Consider the following 16,276-nt stretch of genomic DNA (forward strand, 5'->3'; position numbering starts at 1 on the left):
AAAGATACTTTAATTTCATCCTGTATAAAAAGATATAGCCAACCCTGACTTAGGCCATTGCTTTGGTGTTATTTGGGGTAAAGAAGTCTGAGGTAACTATATAAAGACTTGATATATCCAGTGTTCCCAGATTGGGGGTTTCTTATGTTTAGTTTTGGATTTTTTTTTTTTTGGTTAAATACACATGATAATGACAGCCATTCATTATTTCTCAATAGGCCATTCTCTAAATTAATTTTCTATAGAGAGCAATTTGTCAAGATTAGGAGAAACTAATTAAAAGGGAAAACCCATTCTCATTTCAACATTCCTTGTCACATGAGTGATATTGAACTTTTCCTATACCTTAGCAGAAATTGGTATGATCTTTGGGAATGAAGTAATTGCACATACAGGGCACTTTAGACAATAATATATGTTAAAGGTTTACATTGTAGCATTAGGTAGAACATCCAAATGTCTGGTATATGAGAAATCTCTCCAACAGTTTTGAGCCATTTGAAATGGCTAGGGATGGTGTGAGGCCCACCTGTAATTTCTGCACACAGGAATTAGAAGCAGGAGTAAGCAAGGATACAGGGAAACTAGACCACTCCATGGGCAGAAAGAAATGTTGATTGGGGACCAGACTGCCAAGGCTTTGTGGGGTGTGGTAGAGAGAACAAAAGGGTGGAAGAACAAACCAACTTGAAATGACAGCATGGTGGGGGTTTCTGACTATTACAGCATCTAGAGGCCCTTGCCCTAGGGAGTTGACCTTTATGTTAAGATTAAAGGCTGGTCCTGATAAACAGAAACCTGCCTTTGGAAGTGTTAATCCAGTAAGAATGTTTCTATTACCAGGCCAGAGTCTTTCCATTTAGGACAAGGTCAGTGCTGTGATAGGGTGGGGTTGGAGTCAGGGACTTTGGACTTAATAGCAGAAAAATCAGTTTGAGCACAGCCTAGATTATATAACTTTAAAAGAAAACAAAAACAAAAACCTAAGAAAAAGATTAGGTGGGAGATGGGGACACTATCATAGTCTTTTGGAGAGAATTTGTTTTAAGAGCCTTAAACATTTCCACACTTTTTGCTCCAATACCATTACATAGATCCTTGAAAAGTACTAAATACAGACTCTATGTGTCTGTTATGATACATGTAGGCTCATGTAGGCTGGCCTCAAACTACTTATGCAGCCAAGAATAAACTTGAACTCCTGAGCCTGCCTCTATCTCTCAAATGCCAAGATTATAGGCCTGTGGCGTAGCTCACAGCTACAGGTGGATTTTGTACACAAAAGATAATTCACATGCTTACTTGGTAATGGTTATATAGGTTGTAGTGAATTGATAAAACCCACAGCATTTTGAATTATATTTTACAAATGCCTATAAAATGTGGACATAAATCTCATTCATGATATGATCTGACATTAGGTCGTAGACAGTAGGGCTCAACTCGGCTTTATGGGCTTCTGGATCCATTCATTGCCAGTTTAAAAAAAAAAAAACCCTTGGTATTTTACTCTCCTGTTGCTCTGATAAATATCCTGATCAAAAGCAACTTAAAGGGGAGTATGGTTTATTTTTGACTTATTAGATAACACAGTGACAGAGCCCATCATGCATGGAATCAGGAGCCTGAGACTTGCCTAGCATTGGGGGAGCACAGAGAACACATAGGAAACAGAGAGAAGGCAAAGGGAGGGAGGCCAGATTGTAAACCCTCAAAGCCCACCAGCAATGGCGCACCTACTCTAGCCAGGCTTTGCCTCATAAAGCTTCTGTAACCTTCCCAAACTGTCACTGGCGAAGGATCAAGTGTTCAGTACATGAGATTATGGGAGGCATTTTTCATTCAAACCACCACCCGCCCCAGTCAGCTCCAGCACTAAATTCCACCTCCCTTCTATCCTCTCCTGCTCTTCTCTGTCCTTTCCTGGGTCAACACTCCTCTTTACCTGCTGTGGATATACTGGCTTCTTCCTGTCTCCTACTCCTGCACAACCCACTGCACGTGAAAATTTATACCATGCCCTCTGCTACGGCTGGAATCCCTTGGAACATTCCCCCTGCACTTAGAGGAAGGTACAGGTTCCTTGCTTCAGCCTAAGATACAAAGCCCCTTTCTCTCCCACCTAAGCTCCTGGACTAAGGTCTCTGTGCTCCCTCCTGCATGCCTACCTCTTTGTTACCTGGAATACTTTCCTCCACTCTTCGCAGGGCTAACAGCTTCTTTTCTTTCTTTGGTTGCTTTCTTTTCACAATTACCTCTATCCAGAGGCTACCTCTGCCTTGGACACCCTGCTTCTTCCTGCTTAGGGACAGCATATCCTCTGGATGCACAGCACGTTGGTCTGTGGGCACTTAATGCACTTGCTCATGTGGATAGGCGTGTTGTGACAGGATCTGTTGTAATCCAAGTGTTCGTATAGCTATTCATACACAGGAGAGAAATCAATAAAATTAATAAAAGTGTGCAAATGGGCCTACAAGTGGTTTTAAGTATTTCTTTTGGGAGGCTAGACAGATGGTTCAACGTGCAGTCAGGAGCACTGGCTGCTCGTCCAGAGGTCCCAGGTTTGATTCCCATTGCCCCTGAGGAAGCTCACAGTCATTGCTAACTCCAGTTCCCAAGGATCTGACACCCTTTTCTGGCTTCCATACATATGTGATACACACACAGACAGACAAAATGGCCACACACATAAAATGTATTTTTGGGTGGCAGGGTCTCCCTATGCAGTTCAGGCTGGTTTTGAGGTCTTTATATTCATGCCTCAACCTTTTAAGCACTGAGACTACAAGTATGTGCTCCTGGGCCTGGTTTGTCTCTCAAAGCTGATAATTTTTATAACTTTGTTATAGTGGTAAAATATGCATAAATTCCATTTGAACCATCTTTAAGGAGAGCCCACTCATACTACAGTCCAGCCTCCACCACTCTCCTTCCCGGGATTTGTTAAAGATCCTCGGTGGAGCCTCTTTCTTATTGTACACTAACTTCCTGATAACTATATTTTTTCTTTTAAAGAAGAGAGAGATGTTGGGGGGAAATATTGTTAAAAAAGAAACACAGATAATACCATGTTGATATTTTCTGACACAGATGGTATAATTGCAGGTCATAGTGGCTTGGTCAGCAGTTGATAATAATCCTGTCCTCCTTCCAAACTATATTCTATTATAGGAATTTACAGTTGCTTAAAACTCACAAGAAAAATACAGAGAGATCTGATTTACCCAAAGTAAATTTCTTTTTCTTTCCTTAACTAAGATATTTTTTTAAATTGAAATTAGCATTCAAAGTAATGTGTTTCAGTATGGTATTGATGTAGATAGCAGGTGGTTCTCTTGCGTAGACAAGGCCAGAAAGAGACAGAAAGTCCTGTTTAATGCTTAAAGGCTAGCCCAAAGCTCCAAGGGAAGGCAACATATTATGTCCAAAGACATGAGAAGAAAATGGGGTGGGTAACTGTCCCATCCATGAGATATGCCTTTCCTACATTTGCTTGCCGACTAAGCGTCTGCTCTGTGGAAATCAGTTTCCTGATCTTTTATGCATATTTTCCTCCCTTTTTGTTTTTTTAAAAACCATCCCAATAACACTTACAGCAGCATGGCTTGTACTGAAAAATAGCTTGATTTTTTTTTATATGAAGAAGAATGAATTATCATGGAATGAAGATGGAGTCTTATACAATATTAAAATAATATATCAGTTAATCATTAAATTTCAGAATACTCAATGAAAAAGTAAAAAGATATGTTTGGAAATTTAAAAGATAGAATTCCTATATATTGATAAATATAAAATAATGGCAATCCAAGTAGGGTCTAGGCTCCATTGTCCATTTAAAACCTGATCTTTGAGTGTGTGTGTGTGTGTGTGTGTGTGTGTATGTGTGCCTGCGCACATGCACAGTTGAGACAGAGTCCTACTCTGTAGCCCTGGCTGTCCTGAAACTCACTCTGTACACCAGGCTGGCCTCAGACTCAGAGAGATCTGCCTGCTTGTCTCCCCACAAGTGCTGAGACTGAAGGCAAGCTTCACCACTCCAGCTTCCCTCGTACTTCTCTGAGACAGGGTCTTTCACCAAATCATTATGGCTAGGCTGGCTTTCCCATACGTAGGCTTCAGGGGTCCACTTATCTCTGTCTCCCCAGCAGGTTGGTTAGATGTACATACTACCATATATATGGCTACTGATCTAGACCCAAGTTATCTTTGCAGATTAAGCATTTATGCACTTACTGAGCCATCTCTCCAGCCCTAGTTCTGAACTTTTTTTCCCCTTAGGCAGAGCTCTACATATTTCTGACCTGTGTTCTTCTCTTCCATTTATAATACAAATCTTGAATTTGAACGAAAGTAAAGATGCCATGACATACTTACAGTTTATTATTTATCCTCCTTACAATTTATTATTTCAGTGGCTCAATGCCCTTGACAGTTAGGAGAAGATTTACTGACATGTCCTCTGAATAATTGCCAATTAATGTGAGATTAGATGCTCAAAGTACAGTATTCTTAATGGAATGTGAAGGTGGAGGCTTTTCTCATCCAAATGTCAGGGAATGCAGAGTAAATGTTAACTGGTGGCATAGTTAACCCTGCCCTTTTGCACATGCACAGAAGAGAGGAGTTTCAGTCTTATGATCATAAACCACAACTGGCTTGCTTAGTTGGAGCCGACGATCAATTATAATCTAGCAGAGTGTTAAGAATGCCACCCCATCTGTAAACCTCTGGTTTGTCTTTATGGTGACTACAAGATAGATATATGCATCTGTGTTACATATAGGAAAAGAACTAATGCATCCCAAATGTTCTGAAGAATTTGCTTTGGACCCCAATAGTATATTTAAATATCACAGACCCCTTTGTTACCTACGGCTCAAATAGAGATGTTCAGTGCCTTTTGAAAATTTGTTTGTTTGTTTGTTTATTGTGTGTGTGTCTGTGTCTGTCTGTCTCTGTCTCTGTCTCTGTGTGGGGTTCACTTCTATCCTGTGGGTTCACAAACACCTTTACCCACTGAGCTACCTCACTGCCTCCAACTGTCTTTTTCACGTCTGTAATTTGACATGACTTTTCATGTCAAAAGCCACCTAGATTGTAGGTGATTGTAGAACAGTATTCTTTCCATATCATTCCGGAGTGCCTTATCCCTGGGCTAGAATTTAGCAAGTGTGACTATCATACCAGTGATTCGCCAGTCAGTTTTCTTTGCTGAACTTTCTCCCCGCTCTCCCTATTTCAGCACGAATAAACCACTCATTTCTAGAAGCACTGGAAATATTCCTTAACTCAACTATCTCAGCTTATGTGTTGTCTCTTATTTCTAACCCATTTGAATAACTTTCATATTTATGTGTTTTTTTTTTAATTTTTGAAAAACAATAATAGTTCACATTTGGCCCAGTTTTAATTTTCTTTCCCTCACCTCAAAAATTGTCCACTTGACACTGAGTGATTATGAGTTTGCCTTTCATTAAGTGCTTCCACTCTGCCCTGCACTGTGCTAGCATGTCATCCCCTTTGATGCTTACAGCAGCCATGTGATGCAACTAGTATGATATCATTGTTCTATTCTTATGAGTGAGAGGAGAGAGGCTCACAAGCCATGAACAATGAAGCTGGATCCAAACCTGGACCCTGTTTCCTCACTGCCAAGATTTGCCCTATTCTTTTGTTAGGCTCCCTAATGAAATTGAGAGAACTAAGCTTCCAGCACAGTGCCTAGCATACTGTATCCACTTTGTTTTCTGTGTGGTTCTGTGCGTTCTGGTAGGTAGGATCTATGTTACACCACCACAGTCAACCAACTCTAAATTGACATCTCCCTCAAATTGTTGTCTCTGTTTCTTACAAAGTTATTTGGAAGTCATTAGCATTGTTGTTGACCCAGAGACTGTAGCGTAGTGTTCCTTAATAACCTTCATGACGTCTCCTATGTAAACTCAAGCATAAGGTAACATGCATGTACCCCATTGGCGCTTCACCTTCATGCTGTTCTACTTAGTCTCAGTTTCCATCTATTCCCAGGGGGAACTTTTATAAGTTTGTGGATGAAGGTTTGTTCTCATTTATGCCTGGCCTCTGGCTTGTGAGAATTGCTGTATGTGCTGGTAGGTTCTCCTTTTTAAGTGCTGTGTAGCACTTCACTGAACATCTTTGTATCACTGCCTATGGATAAACATTTGAATAGTTTATATTTTGGGGTGCTGTCATTGGGGTTGCTGGGGTGATGCTTCATCTGTGTTTTCTTTTTGCGGACTTATTTTCTTTTTTTTTTTTTTTTTTTTTTTTGGTTTTACGAGACAGGGTTTCTCTGTATAGCCCTGGCTGTCCTGGAGCTCACTTTGTAGACCAGGCTGGCCTCGAACTCAGAAATCCGCCTGCCTCTGCCTCCCGAGTGCTGGGATTAAAGGCGTGCGCCACCACGCCCGGCCGGACTTATTTTCATATTCTTCATTGCCAGTGAAATTCTTGGGTTATTTACTTTGTGCAAATTTGAGTTAATGAGGTATTATGTTCCCATGGCGCTGAACCTCTTTATATACCCACTAGTTGTAATATAAAACCTTGTTTTATAACTTTGCTAAAAGGGAATGTTTTCACTCTTTAAATTTTACTCTTCTAGTTGATATATAGTAGAATCTCCGTGTGATTTCAATTTGTATGTTTTTATTGCCTAGATCAACATCTTTCTTGAGTGTGTGTGTGTGTGTGTGTGTGTGTGTGATTGTTGTTGTTGTCATAGTTTTCAGAACTGTTGAAATATCCTATCTGTTTTGGGTCTAAGGAGCAGATAAAATAGTTCTTATCTTCTTCAGTAATAAATAGCTGATAGATGAATGAGTGGTGTTGTTTAGGATTAATGTGTGCATTTTCATTTTGACAATGTGAACCTTGGTCTTGCACAGTTGTGACAAGCAAGCCAGTAGCTTCATGGTGTAGTGGGGAATACCATCCTGTTAGCCTCACTGTCTTAGCCTGAATTGTTCTTCTGAGCTTGGAGCAGTTGTTGTCCACTTCAAGGAGTTAATGTGCCTCACATGGTGACCATAATACCTATGGCTGGAATGCCTTTGCTTGATTCTCATTTTGTCTAAAAACTGGAAGGACAATCTTTTTTTTTTTTTTTAAGAAAACAAAACCAGGCTTCCTCATGTAGTCTTGGCTCTCCTGGAACTTGCTCTATAAACCAGGCTGGCCTCAGACTCAATGATCTGCCTGTCTCAGCCTCCAGAGCACTAGGATTAAAGGCATGCACTACCACTGCTCAACTGGAAAAACATTCTTAGTCTTGTTATTTTGAGCTGTTTCTCTGACATCTTTATCCATATGAGTGAACTAGGTTGACCTATAAGAGTTTTGTTGATCTCATAGACTATAATTTATGGTTGCAATCTCTTAAAATTCTTTCTTTTCTATGACACATTTTTGTAACATTTTAAAGCTTTTCTTTTGTTCTAGTAAGTATACAGGATTTCAAAGAAATAAAACACACAGATCCACTCAATTACCTGTGGCTCAAACAACAATAATTAAGCAATGTGTACATTGCATCTGAAAGGCAGTGGAGGTCATGGGGATGCACAGCAATATTTATTTATCCATATAATAAAGAACAGGTCTTCTTTCTCAGCTCATGTCCTTTACTCTAAAGGAGATGGCTTGCCTGCCTCCCTCCCTCCCTCTTCCTTCCTTCCTTCCTTCCTTCCTTCTCCTCCTAGTAGGCTTGAGAGAATGGCTCAGCCGATAAGAGCACTGACTGCTCTTCCAGAGGCCTTGAGTTCAATTCCCAGCAACCACGTGGTGGCTCACAACCATCTGTAAGGGGATCTAATGTCCTCTTCTGGTATGTCTGAAGAGTGCACAGTATACTTGCATATAAAAAATAAATCTTTTTTAAAAAAGATTTATTTTATTAATATGTGTTCTCTCTCTGGAGAGCTGACTCAGTGCTGACTGCTCTTCTAGAGGTCCTGAATTCAATTTCCAGCAACCACAGGTGGTTCACAACCATCTATAATGGGAGCCAATGTCCTCTTCTGATGTGTTAAAAGAGAGCAATAGTGTACTCATATAAGCAAGTAAGTAAATAAATCTTTTTAAAAACATGTTTTCTCTTTTTTTACTGTATAGTTTATTTATTTTGGTGTTTTGGTTTGATTCTGTGGATTGAACTTAGTCTAAAACTGGCTAAGCTGCATCTCATCCCATTTCCTCTTTAGAATTCTTTTGTGCACAAAAACAGTCATGAAGACAGACACGCTGCACCCATGAGCTCTCTCATGCATGGAATATACAATGTTGATTTCATTCCTAATTGACAGTAGAATGGTGGAATGGTACTTAACAAGAGGCGGGGGGAAGAGGTTGTCAGTAGATACAATGTCCTATTGAGGTAGAAACAAGAAACTGGCTTGTTCCCACACAGAAGAGTAACTAGACATGATAGTACAGGACTCTACAACTCAGAGGCTTGGAGAAAGGATTTTGAAAGTTTTTGCAGTATACAAATGATATATCTAACTTAATCATTGTATAGTACATACATGATGCACTCTTAATATCCTTAAAAACAGATCCAGTAAAGCTCAGCCCAGCCCTGTGGTAACTGCTAAGCACATGCCAGCTAAACCTCCGTGTGCCAGTCACAGGGAGGAAACTCAGGAAAACAGCCTTCAGAGTCTGCACCCTGTTTGCCTTTTGTTGTTTTATGTTGTTTCTGTGCTTGCTCTTATTTATTTATTTGCTTTAGTAAGTTAAGCTGGAGTCCTAAACCAGCTTGCACGTATAACCTGTGAAGAATGCTTTACAGTTCAACAGTTATTGCTGGATTATCCTCTTCAGTTTCAGCTATTTGTTCTCCCTCTGTGTCTGTGTCTGGCACCCACTTAAATGCAGAGCCTAAAAGAAATTCTGTTATTTAGCCTTCTGGTATGGTGTGTGATGAGGCCCACACCTTACTTCCATGTCTATGCTGTTTTCTCTTTATTGCATCCTTCCTGCTTTTCCCCAGGAGAGGGAAACTGAAGCGTCCTTGTGGTGGCCAAGAGTCTGTGTGTGGGCTGGGTTTGCTGGATGCTGCTTTCCTTCTCACCCATAGCTTTGACTGCTCACCGCTCGGGGAAGCCCAGCTCTTGTTGATGTGCTCTGTTTTATGTGTTTCTTACAGGAGGAAGACTCAACAAGGACCTTCGACATTTCCTCAACCAACGGTTCCAGAAAGGGTCTCCGGATCATGAGCTCCAGCAGACCATAAGGGACAACCTCTACCGCCATGCTGTGCCTTGTAAGTAGCCAGCTTTAACTTCTCACTGCTGGTGTGTGTGTGTGTGTGTGTGTGTGTGTGTGTGTGTGTGTGTGTGTATGTATGTATGTACACATGCATGTGACTATAAATAGAAGAAAAAAGCAAGGGTGAAGGTTCTGGCATACTAAGCCACGGCAGCACAATGTCATGGCATGCCAGTGTGACTAGATTTCCATTTGGCTCTGCTACCTTCTAGTTTTAAATACTGGGCAAATGATCTACCTTTTGTGAGGCTCATCATCCGATCTGTGGAAAGACCAAGTCAGCCAGGTTAGTTTCATGAAACTGTTCTAGAGTTTGAATGGGATGGAGTACTTGGCATGGCGAAGCCTATAGAAGTGAGGCCATTGCTGTCTTTAATGGAGAGGGCCACAGAGACCCTGAGACTTGTGTAGAGGCAGGCAGGCCACTGTGCCTTTTATGGCCCTCAGTGGAGGGACTACTATATTTTTTCTCGAGATTGGCTTAGAAACTTCTAAATCTGGATTGTGCGAAGAAAAGACTTTCTATACAGTCAAATTTGAGCAAGCAAGATAGAGGACATCAGATCTCTGAAAGGAAACCTTTGGGGTATGTACAAGGTGTGTTGCTCTGTGAGTGGAGAAGTTCACAGCTGCCTTATAGTGGAACATGGCCACACTGTGTCCTTGAACAGGCCACTCTCACCTCATCTCTCTGGAAGACATCACATTCATTTTATTACATTCAGACCTCAAGAACAGATTGTTCTGGTATTATTCCTGGGAGTTTTACTTTCTGCTTTCTGTCATTTGATCTGGTCAGGTTTGAAAGAGCTTTAGAGGTTCCATTTTTTTAAAACACTGCCTCCTAGAGGAAGAATACTTTTAATCTCCACAAAGCTCCCCTGTTCCTGTGATCTGTTGTCTAGAAATGATTTTCTTTCAAATATAATCTTTTGTGAGCAATACACTTGAATGCCAGTGATTCCTGATACTACTGTCAAGTCACAAGTGGCACTAGCCAAAGGCATTCAATGGATCTTAGAACCTTATTTTCTAGAATGATCCGCTGTCTCTACAGGCTCTATGGAGAAGAGGAATACCCAAAGCAACTTGGGACAGCACTTCACAGTCTCCTCTTCACTGTATGGCTTCTGGATCTGGCAGAGAAGAAGGGACCTGCCACTGTGACTTAGTGGCCCTCACTCATTTCAGCTGGTCAATAATGAACTGAAAACTCACATCCCAATAGTATCTTTGGATAATTCCATATATATTTGTAGATTAATTGCGATTCCTAATTCTAATTTTGTGGATGGAATAGGAATTTTTCATCCCATTTTTATTGATCTAGTACCACAGTTTTTGTGACATTGTGACTCCAGGTGAGAGAACAGTGGCACTGTGGTCCAGCTTGGTCCATCTATGTCACACTGGCCCAAGTTATTCACACTTATCTATGAAAGCAGGGGAGGAAAGAGAGTCATGGGAAGCTTAACTCATTTGGAGTTCAGAGCATTTGGAGTTTTTACCCTTGAACCACCCAGGGCCATTTTTTAGCTCTCCTGTGACGACCTGTAAGTTAGGATTGCAGGGTGAATACAATTTTGCAGAATTCAGTAATTGCAGACTCATGGTTGTTCTCCATGTAATTTTTCCCCTACTTAGATTCCAATTTAAGAAATGGGGATAAAGCAAATGAGCACACCATTGCTTGACACATCTGTGGTGTTACCATGGTTACAGTGTTGGCGAGCTTTCCCATTTATTCCCCACTCCCCCCCCCCCCCATTGATCTCTTGGACCTCACTGTAAGCTAAGTGGCTTGATTTTAAGTTTGCTACTATTTAGGAAGTAGGCCCCAAATGACCATAGTCTTTTAAAAACAGTGGGAAAAATCATGTTTGTCTTTGCTTGAAAAAATAGTTGGTATTGATGTTCCATTTTTTATGAAACTGGGAAATCAGGAATTTGGAAAGTTTAAATAATGTTTGGACCTAAAAAAGAATATACATTCACTGTACATTCAATTATAAAGTGTCAGGAAATAAGGCTTATTTCTGTGGCTAGTGTGGTGTGTATGTGTATGTATGTATGTATGTATGTGCATGTATACCCACATTAGAAGTGGAGGCCCGAGGTTCTATCTTTGATGTCATTCCTCAGGTATTGAAAACATAAGCTACACTAGGACTTGGGGCTTACCATTGAGGCTAAGCTGGCTGCCCATAGAGCCTCAGGGACACACAGGTCTCCACCTCCTCAGTGCTGGGATTACAAGCAGGTGTCAACACATCTGCCTTTTCTTGTGGGTACTGGAGGTGGGATTCAGATCCTCATGCTTATCTAGCAAGCACTTTGCCTACTGAGCGACCTCTCCTGCCCATGATGCGGTCTTTAACATGAGTTGTCTAGGGTGATGTAAGATGTGTGGTAGGCTTGGGATAGTCTACCACGTGTGTTTATTTTGACACTTTGGCCCTGTGCAGGGCAAAGCAAAGGTCTTTGCCAGTGCCTTGTCTAAATGGCTGAGGAAGCCCTGTATTGGGAGAATCCATCGTCCTTGAGGTATAATAGGAAAAAAGTTCCCGTGATCCATTGCCTTCTAGAACATCCATTGGCTGATACTAACTGACCTCTGCATGGGGAAGGGTGATCTCATGAGCAGGGGTTTGAGAGTGGTGATGAATTTCTGTTCTCCACATCATAGATCTATGTTGATCATTGGAGGTGAAGAAATGAAGTTTCTCTAGTCTCAAATCATCTTGATATCTTCAGAGTATGGGTTTTGATGGCTGTCACAGCTCAGAACTCAGTCCTATGCATGCCAGCAACACACATGATAGTAGTCTGTTATGCCAATAATCACAGGAATAACTGAACTTAACTTCTGCTCAGTCACACTTATAAATACTCCCTTCTCACCCACTGCTGCGGTGATTATTTTTAATCTACAGTAACTCTGTTGAGGTCTAACTCGCATACTATCCACGTCACCTTTTAATGCCTGCATCCCGTCCTATTTGAGTTGCAGCTATTATTGTCCTTTTATTTTTCTCTATTTGAGAACTTCAGTAGAAGGAAAAGGTCATCATGGTAGGAGCGTCATTATATTTACCATGAAAATCACTCCCACTCCCTAGGACAAAAATGAATACAGATGAGAAAGCTAGATGCAGAAGGAGTTAGAAGTCTGGGTGTGAAGTGTGGAGGGTTTGCTCTGCCAGCTCTGGCCCCTCGTGCCGGTTACAGAACCCCTCTGATGCTCTTTAAATGGACGTAGTGGTCTGAGCTCAACTAGTACCTCTGGAGCAGGGGAGGCCTATAAGGCCTAACCAACTTCCTGAGTTTGCCACACTATCTCACACATGAGAACCAACACACACACACACACACACACAATATCACATCATGTCCTAAGTTTACCATTTTGTCTTGTGCCTCATTTGTAGCTGTCCTGAGGCACATGAAGCCTGTTTTGCAGCCCCTGCTTAATGGGTCAGCCACACAGAATTCTTCCTGTCGCCAGCAGACATCAGCCTTCTGTGTGTACACATTGCTTTCACTAACAAGTTCTTTATTTTCATTTTAATTTTAAGGTCAGCCTAGATGCCTCTTCTCCTATGAAGTCCTGCCTCATCTTCCACTGGGACAGGGATCCTCCTCAGGGCTCCCAAAGCACCTCACTTTTTACCATGCCCTGAGCCTGCTATAATTCCTACTCTATGTAGTTTGTGTCCTTTCGAATCAACTTTTGCTGAGCCAGGTAGTATGTCTCCCTTAGTGACCCTGTACCCTCAGCTTGGTGCCTGGAGAGTAAGATAACTACTTGTTGAATGAATAACAAAAGGAGAAATATGGAGGAATGTTCATTATTTATTATTATTATTATTATTTTGGTTAGGCAGCCCTTACGAGCTGCTTTTGCATAGGCCTACAGGCTGCTCAGAGGTTTGCTCCCCTCAGAGATGGCTGGTAAGGACTTCTTTGGTGACTTGGCAGGTAATCCAAGCCCAGAGTAAAATCCTGAGCATGGAGCTATATAGCCCTTTGCAACAGCTCTTAATTATAGTCTCTATTGCTGTACTTCCCTCAATGATAGCCTTCCTGTTTTATGACTTCTTGTTTTCAGTGATGTGACAGCATCTAAGATTGTTGCTTTGGAGTGGCCACGTTCCTTGTGAGGATAAATGCCTTACCTGACAGGGCTTGTCATTTGCTGTGCTGCCTCTGTCAAAGCGAGATGCAAGATGCAGCTCATGGCTCATTCAGCAATGTCACTTCTTTGCAATGCTAAGCGTGTGCGTGCGCGCACACACACACACACACACCTTCTGCCTCCCATGTCTTGTAGCTCTGCTCTCAGGAGCTCATTTTCCCACACAGGCAAAGAAATGTCTCCTGGAAGGGGGAAAGAGAAGGAGATGTGGAGCCTGTTGTATAGCTTGATCTTTTGTTGGTCAAGGTTTTCCTTGATTCTGAGACCATTGTAATCTGCCTAAGAGGTATTGATTATTAACTTATAGGAATTTTTTTTTTTTTTTTTTTTTTTGAGATAGGGTTTCTCTGTGTAGCCCTGGCTGTCCTGGAACTCACTTTGTAGACCAGGCTGGCCTCGAACTCAGAAATCCACCTGCCTCTGCCTCCCGAGTGCTGGAATTAAAGGTGTGTGCCACCACGCCCAGCTAATTTATAGGAATTTACAAAGAGATTACCTGTGTTTGATCTCTAAGACATTTTAAATTGGATCTGATAAACAGGTGACCTCAATCTTTATTTACAGAGGTGCCATACTCAGATAGTTGACCATCCGCCCACACTGACCACGTGTCCCCCTCATACATGGAGTTATGCATTACTTTAGGGACTATCTGCACCTATTAGTCTTCTCTTAAGTACCATTGTTTCCACCATGGCTTATCTGAAATCAGCCCATGCTGCCATGGTCTTTAACAGGTTGAGCTAATGATAGGTTAGATCAGGAGCAAAGAAGCTAGTGCCGAATGTAGCTTGTCTTTGGAGTGTGTGTCTGTGCTCAGGTTGTGTTTGATGTTAACGAAGTGGTTCCAATTGGAGTGTGTAGAGAGCTGTGTAGGCATCTGAGGACTGTCAGGGCTGTTACCCTCTAATCAAAGTGCTGCCTAAAATTAAAAGGGTTCTTTAGCTCTTTGCAAAGACTAACCTGACTTATAACATTGATAGTCACCTAATTTTGTAACTCTTACTGTGTCTCAGATACTCTCCTGTGATTTGTATAAATGGTTTGCCTTGTCATCTCTACCTTCAGTCTCATCTAGGGTATATAGGCTCTCATGGGCCTGAAGTACAGATAGACAGACACATATTCTTTCTCTCTCTTTCTGTCTGTTTGTCTGTCTGTGTGTGTGTCTCTCTGTCTGTCTGTTTCCCTCCTCCCTCACCCCCCCCCTCTGTAGGTATGTAGATAGGTAGGTATGTATGCATGAATGTATGCAGTATGCATACATGCAGGGCTAGGGGTGGATACATCTGTATACTTGCATGTGTGTACCATACATTGACTTTGAGAGTTGTTCCTCAAAGTTACCTACCTTGTTTTGTGAGAGAGGGCTATTTGAGGAAGACCTGGGTTTCAGGTTCATCTAGGTTTGCTATTCAGTAAGCCCCAGAAATCCCCCCTATCTTTGCCTTTTTAGCATTGGGATTACACTCCTGTATTGTAAAATTGGTTTTGTTTTACTTTTAAACTCACATCTACCTTCCTGTGTCAGATTTCAGTGATCTTGTAGGCACACAGTACCACACCGTGGGCATTTTTTTTTTTCATTTTATGTGCATGAGTGTTTGCCTACATACATGTATGCCTGATGCCTACAGAAGCCAGAAGAAGGTATTGGATTCCCTAGAAATGGAATTATATTTTATGCGATTTACCATGTGAATGCTGTGAACTGAATCATGGTCCTCTCTCCCAGAGCAGCAAGTGTTCTCGACCACTGAGCCACCTCTCCAGCTTCTATTTTGTTTTTATATTTAGTTATTTGTATGCAGGTTAAAGGCATTTGGGAAATGTCCAGCTTGACTGTTACAGTCAGGTCTTCTGCAAGAGCAGGGTGCATTGTGAATGTTGAGTAATCTCTCCAGCTCCAATTTTTACGTGGGTGCTGGTGGCCTGAGCCCAGATCTTTGTACTTGGACAGTGAGCCCTTTACCGACTGGTCCTTCTTCCTAGCCCCCATTTTGTTTTTTAAACCTTCTCTTATTTATTTCACCGTTGGAGTTTGTTGCCTGCAGCGTGGTGAGAATTGGTTTTCCTCGCTTCTCACATCTTTACTGTACCTTGTACATGTAGCAGTGATATTTTCCCATGTGTCCTTGGCTCTCTGTAGTCTGTTTCCAGCCTACTTACCTACCCCCTTTATGGCACAGTATGTACACCCCAACTTCCTTTTTCATGAAAACTTATTTGTCCTACATTAAAGAATTCCTTAAAGAATTCAAGATTTAGAACAAGTATGAAAGATTCCCTCTGCGGTATAGGATTTCCTATCCCACTGTTGTCTATATGTAGCTTGTATTCTGAGATGTGCTAATGCGGTGTAATGGAGAGGTTAAACAGTAAAAACGACTCGTGGGTGGTGACAAGCTCTTACCCCTTGGACTGTCCCACACGTTTTCTCATGCTTGGCCCAGTACTGATAGTTGGCAGTGTCATCACAAATTGCTCAGGCCTGGTCACATGTAAATTAAGGTAGAACAGTCACACAGTCACACAGTAGTTCAGGTAAGAAGTTCTGAGCCAAACTTGAAAAATATGGATTAGGGAAAAAAATATTTTTCCCATGAATATAATTTGAAATTAGAGTGGGATCAGAGAAGATGAGGTGGCTCACTTGGTAAGATGGTGCCCAGCATTCAGAGAGCAAGCACCATGCTCTGGCCCCAGTGCTGCACACAATCCAACATGGCAGTGCTCATAATCCCTACACATAGGATGTTTCAGACCAGCCAGGCTTTCATGTGA

At 41.6% G+C, this 16,276-nt stretch overlaps 1 protein-coding gene across 25 annotated transcripts in view; it reads left to right on the top strand.

Moving 5' to 3' along the window:
- Positions 1 to 16,276, top strand: part of Magi1 (membrane associated guanylate kinase, WW and PDZ domain containing 1) — a 623,637-nt gene that overhangs the window by 340,890 nt on the left and 266,471 nt on the right. For all 25 annotated transcript variants that reach the window (XM_085840252.1, XM_085840254.1, XM_085840269.1 and 22 more), the window contains exon 2: positions 9,176 to 9,292. In XM_085840252.1, coding sequence (XP_085696378.1) covers positions 9,176 to 9,292 — 117 coding nt within the window. The remainder of the gene's footprint in view (positions 1 to 9,175; positions 9,293 to 16,276) is intronic.

Source organism: Mus caroli, unplaced genomic scaffold (genome assembly GCF_978045245.1).
Source record: "Mus caroli unplaced genomic scaffold, Mus_caroli_1 scaffold_7, whole genome shotgun sequence".
NCBI lineage: Eukaryota > Metazoa > Chordata > Mammalia > Rodentia > Muridae > Mus > Mus caroli.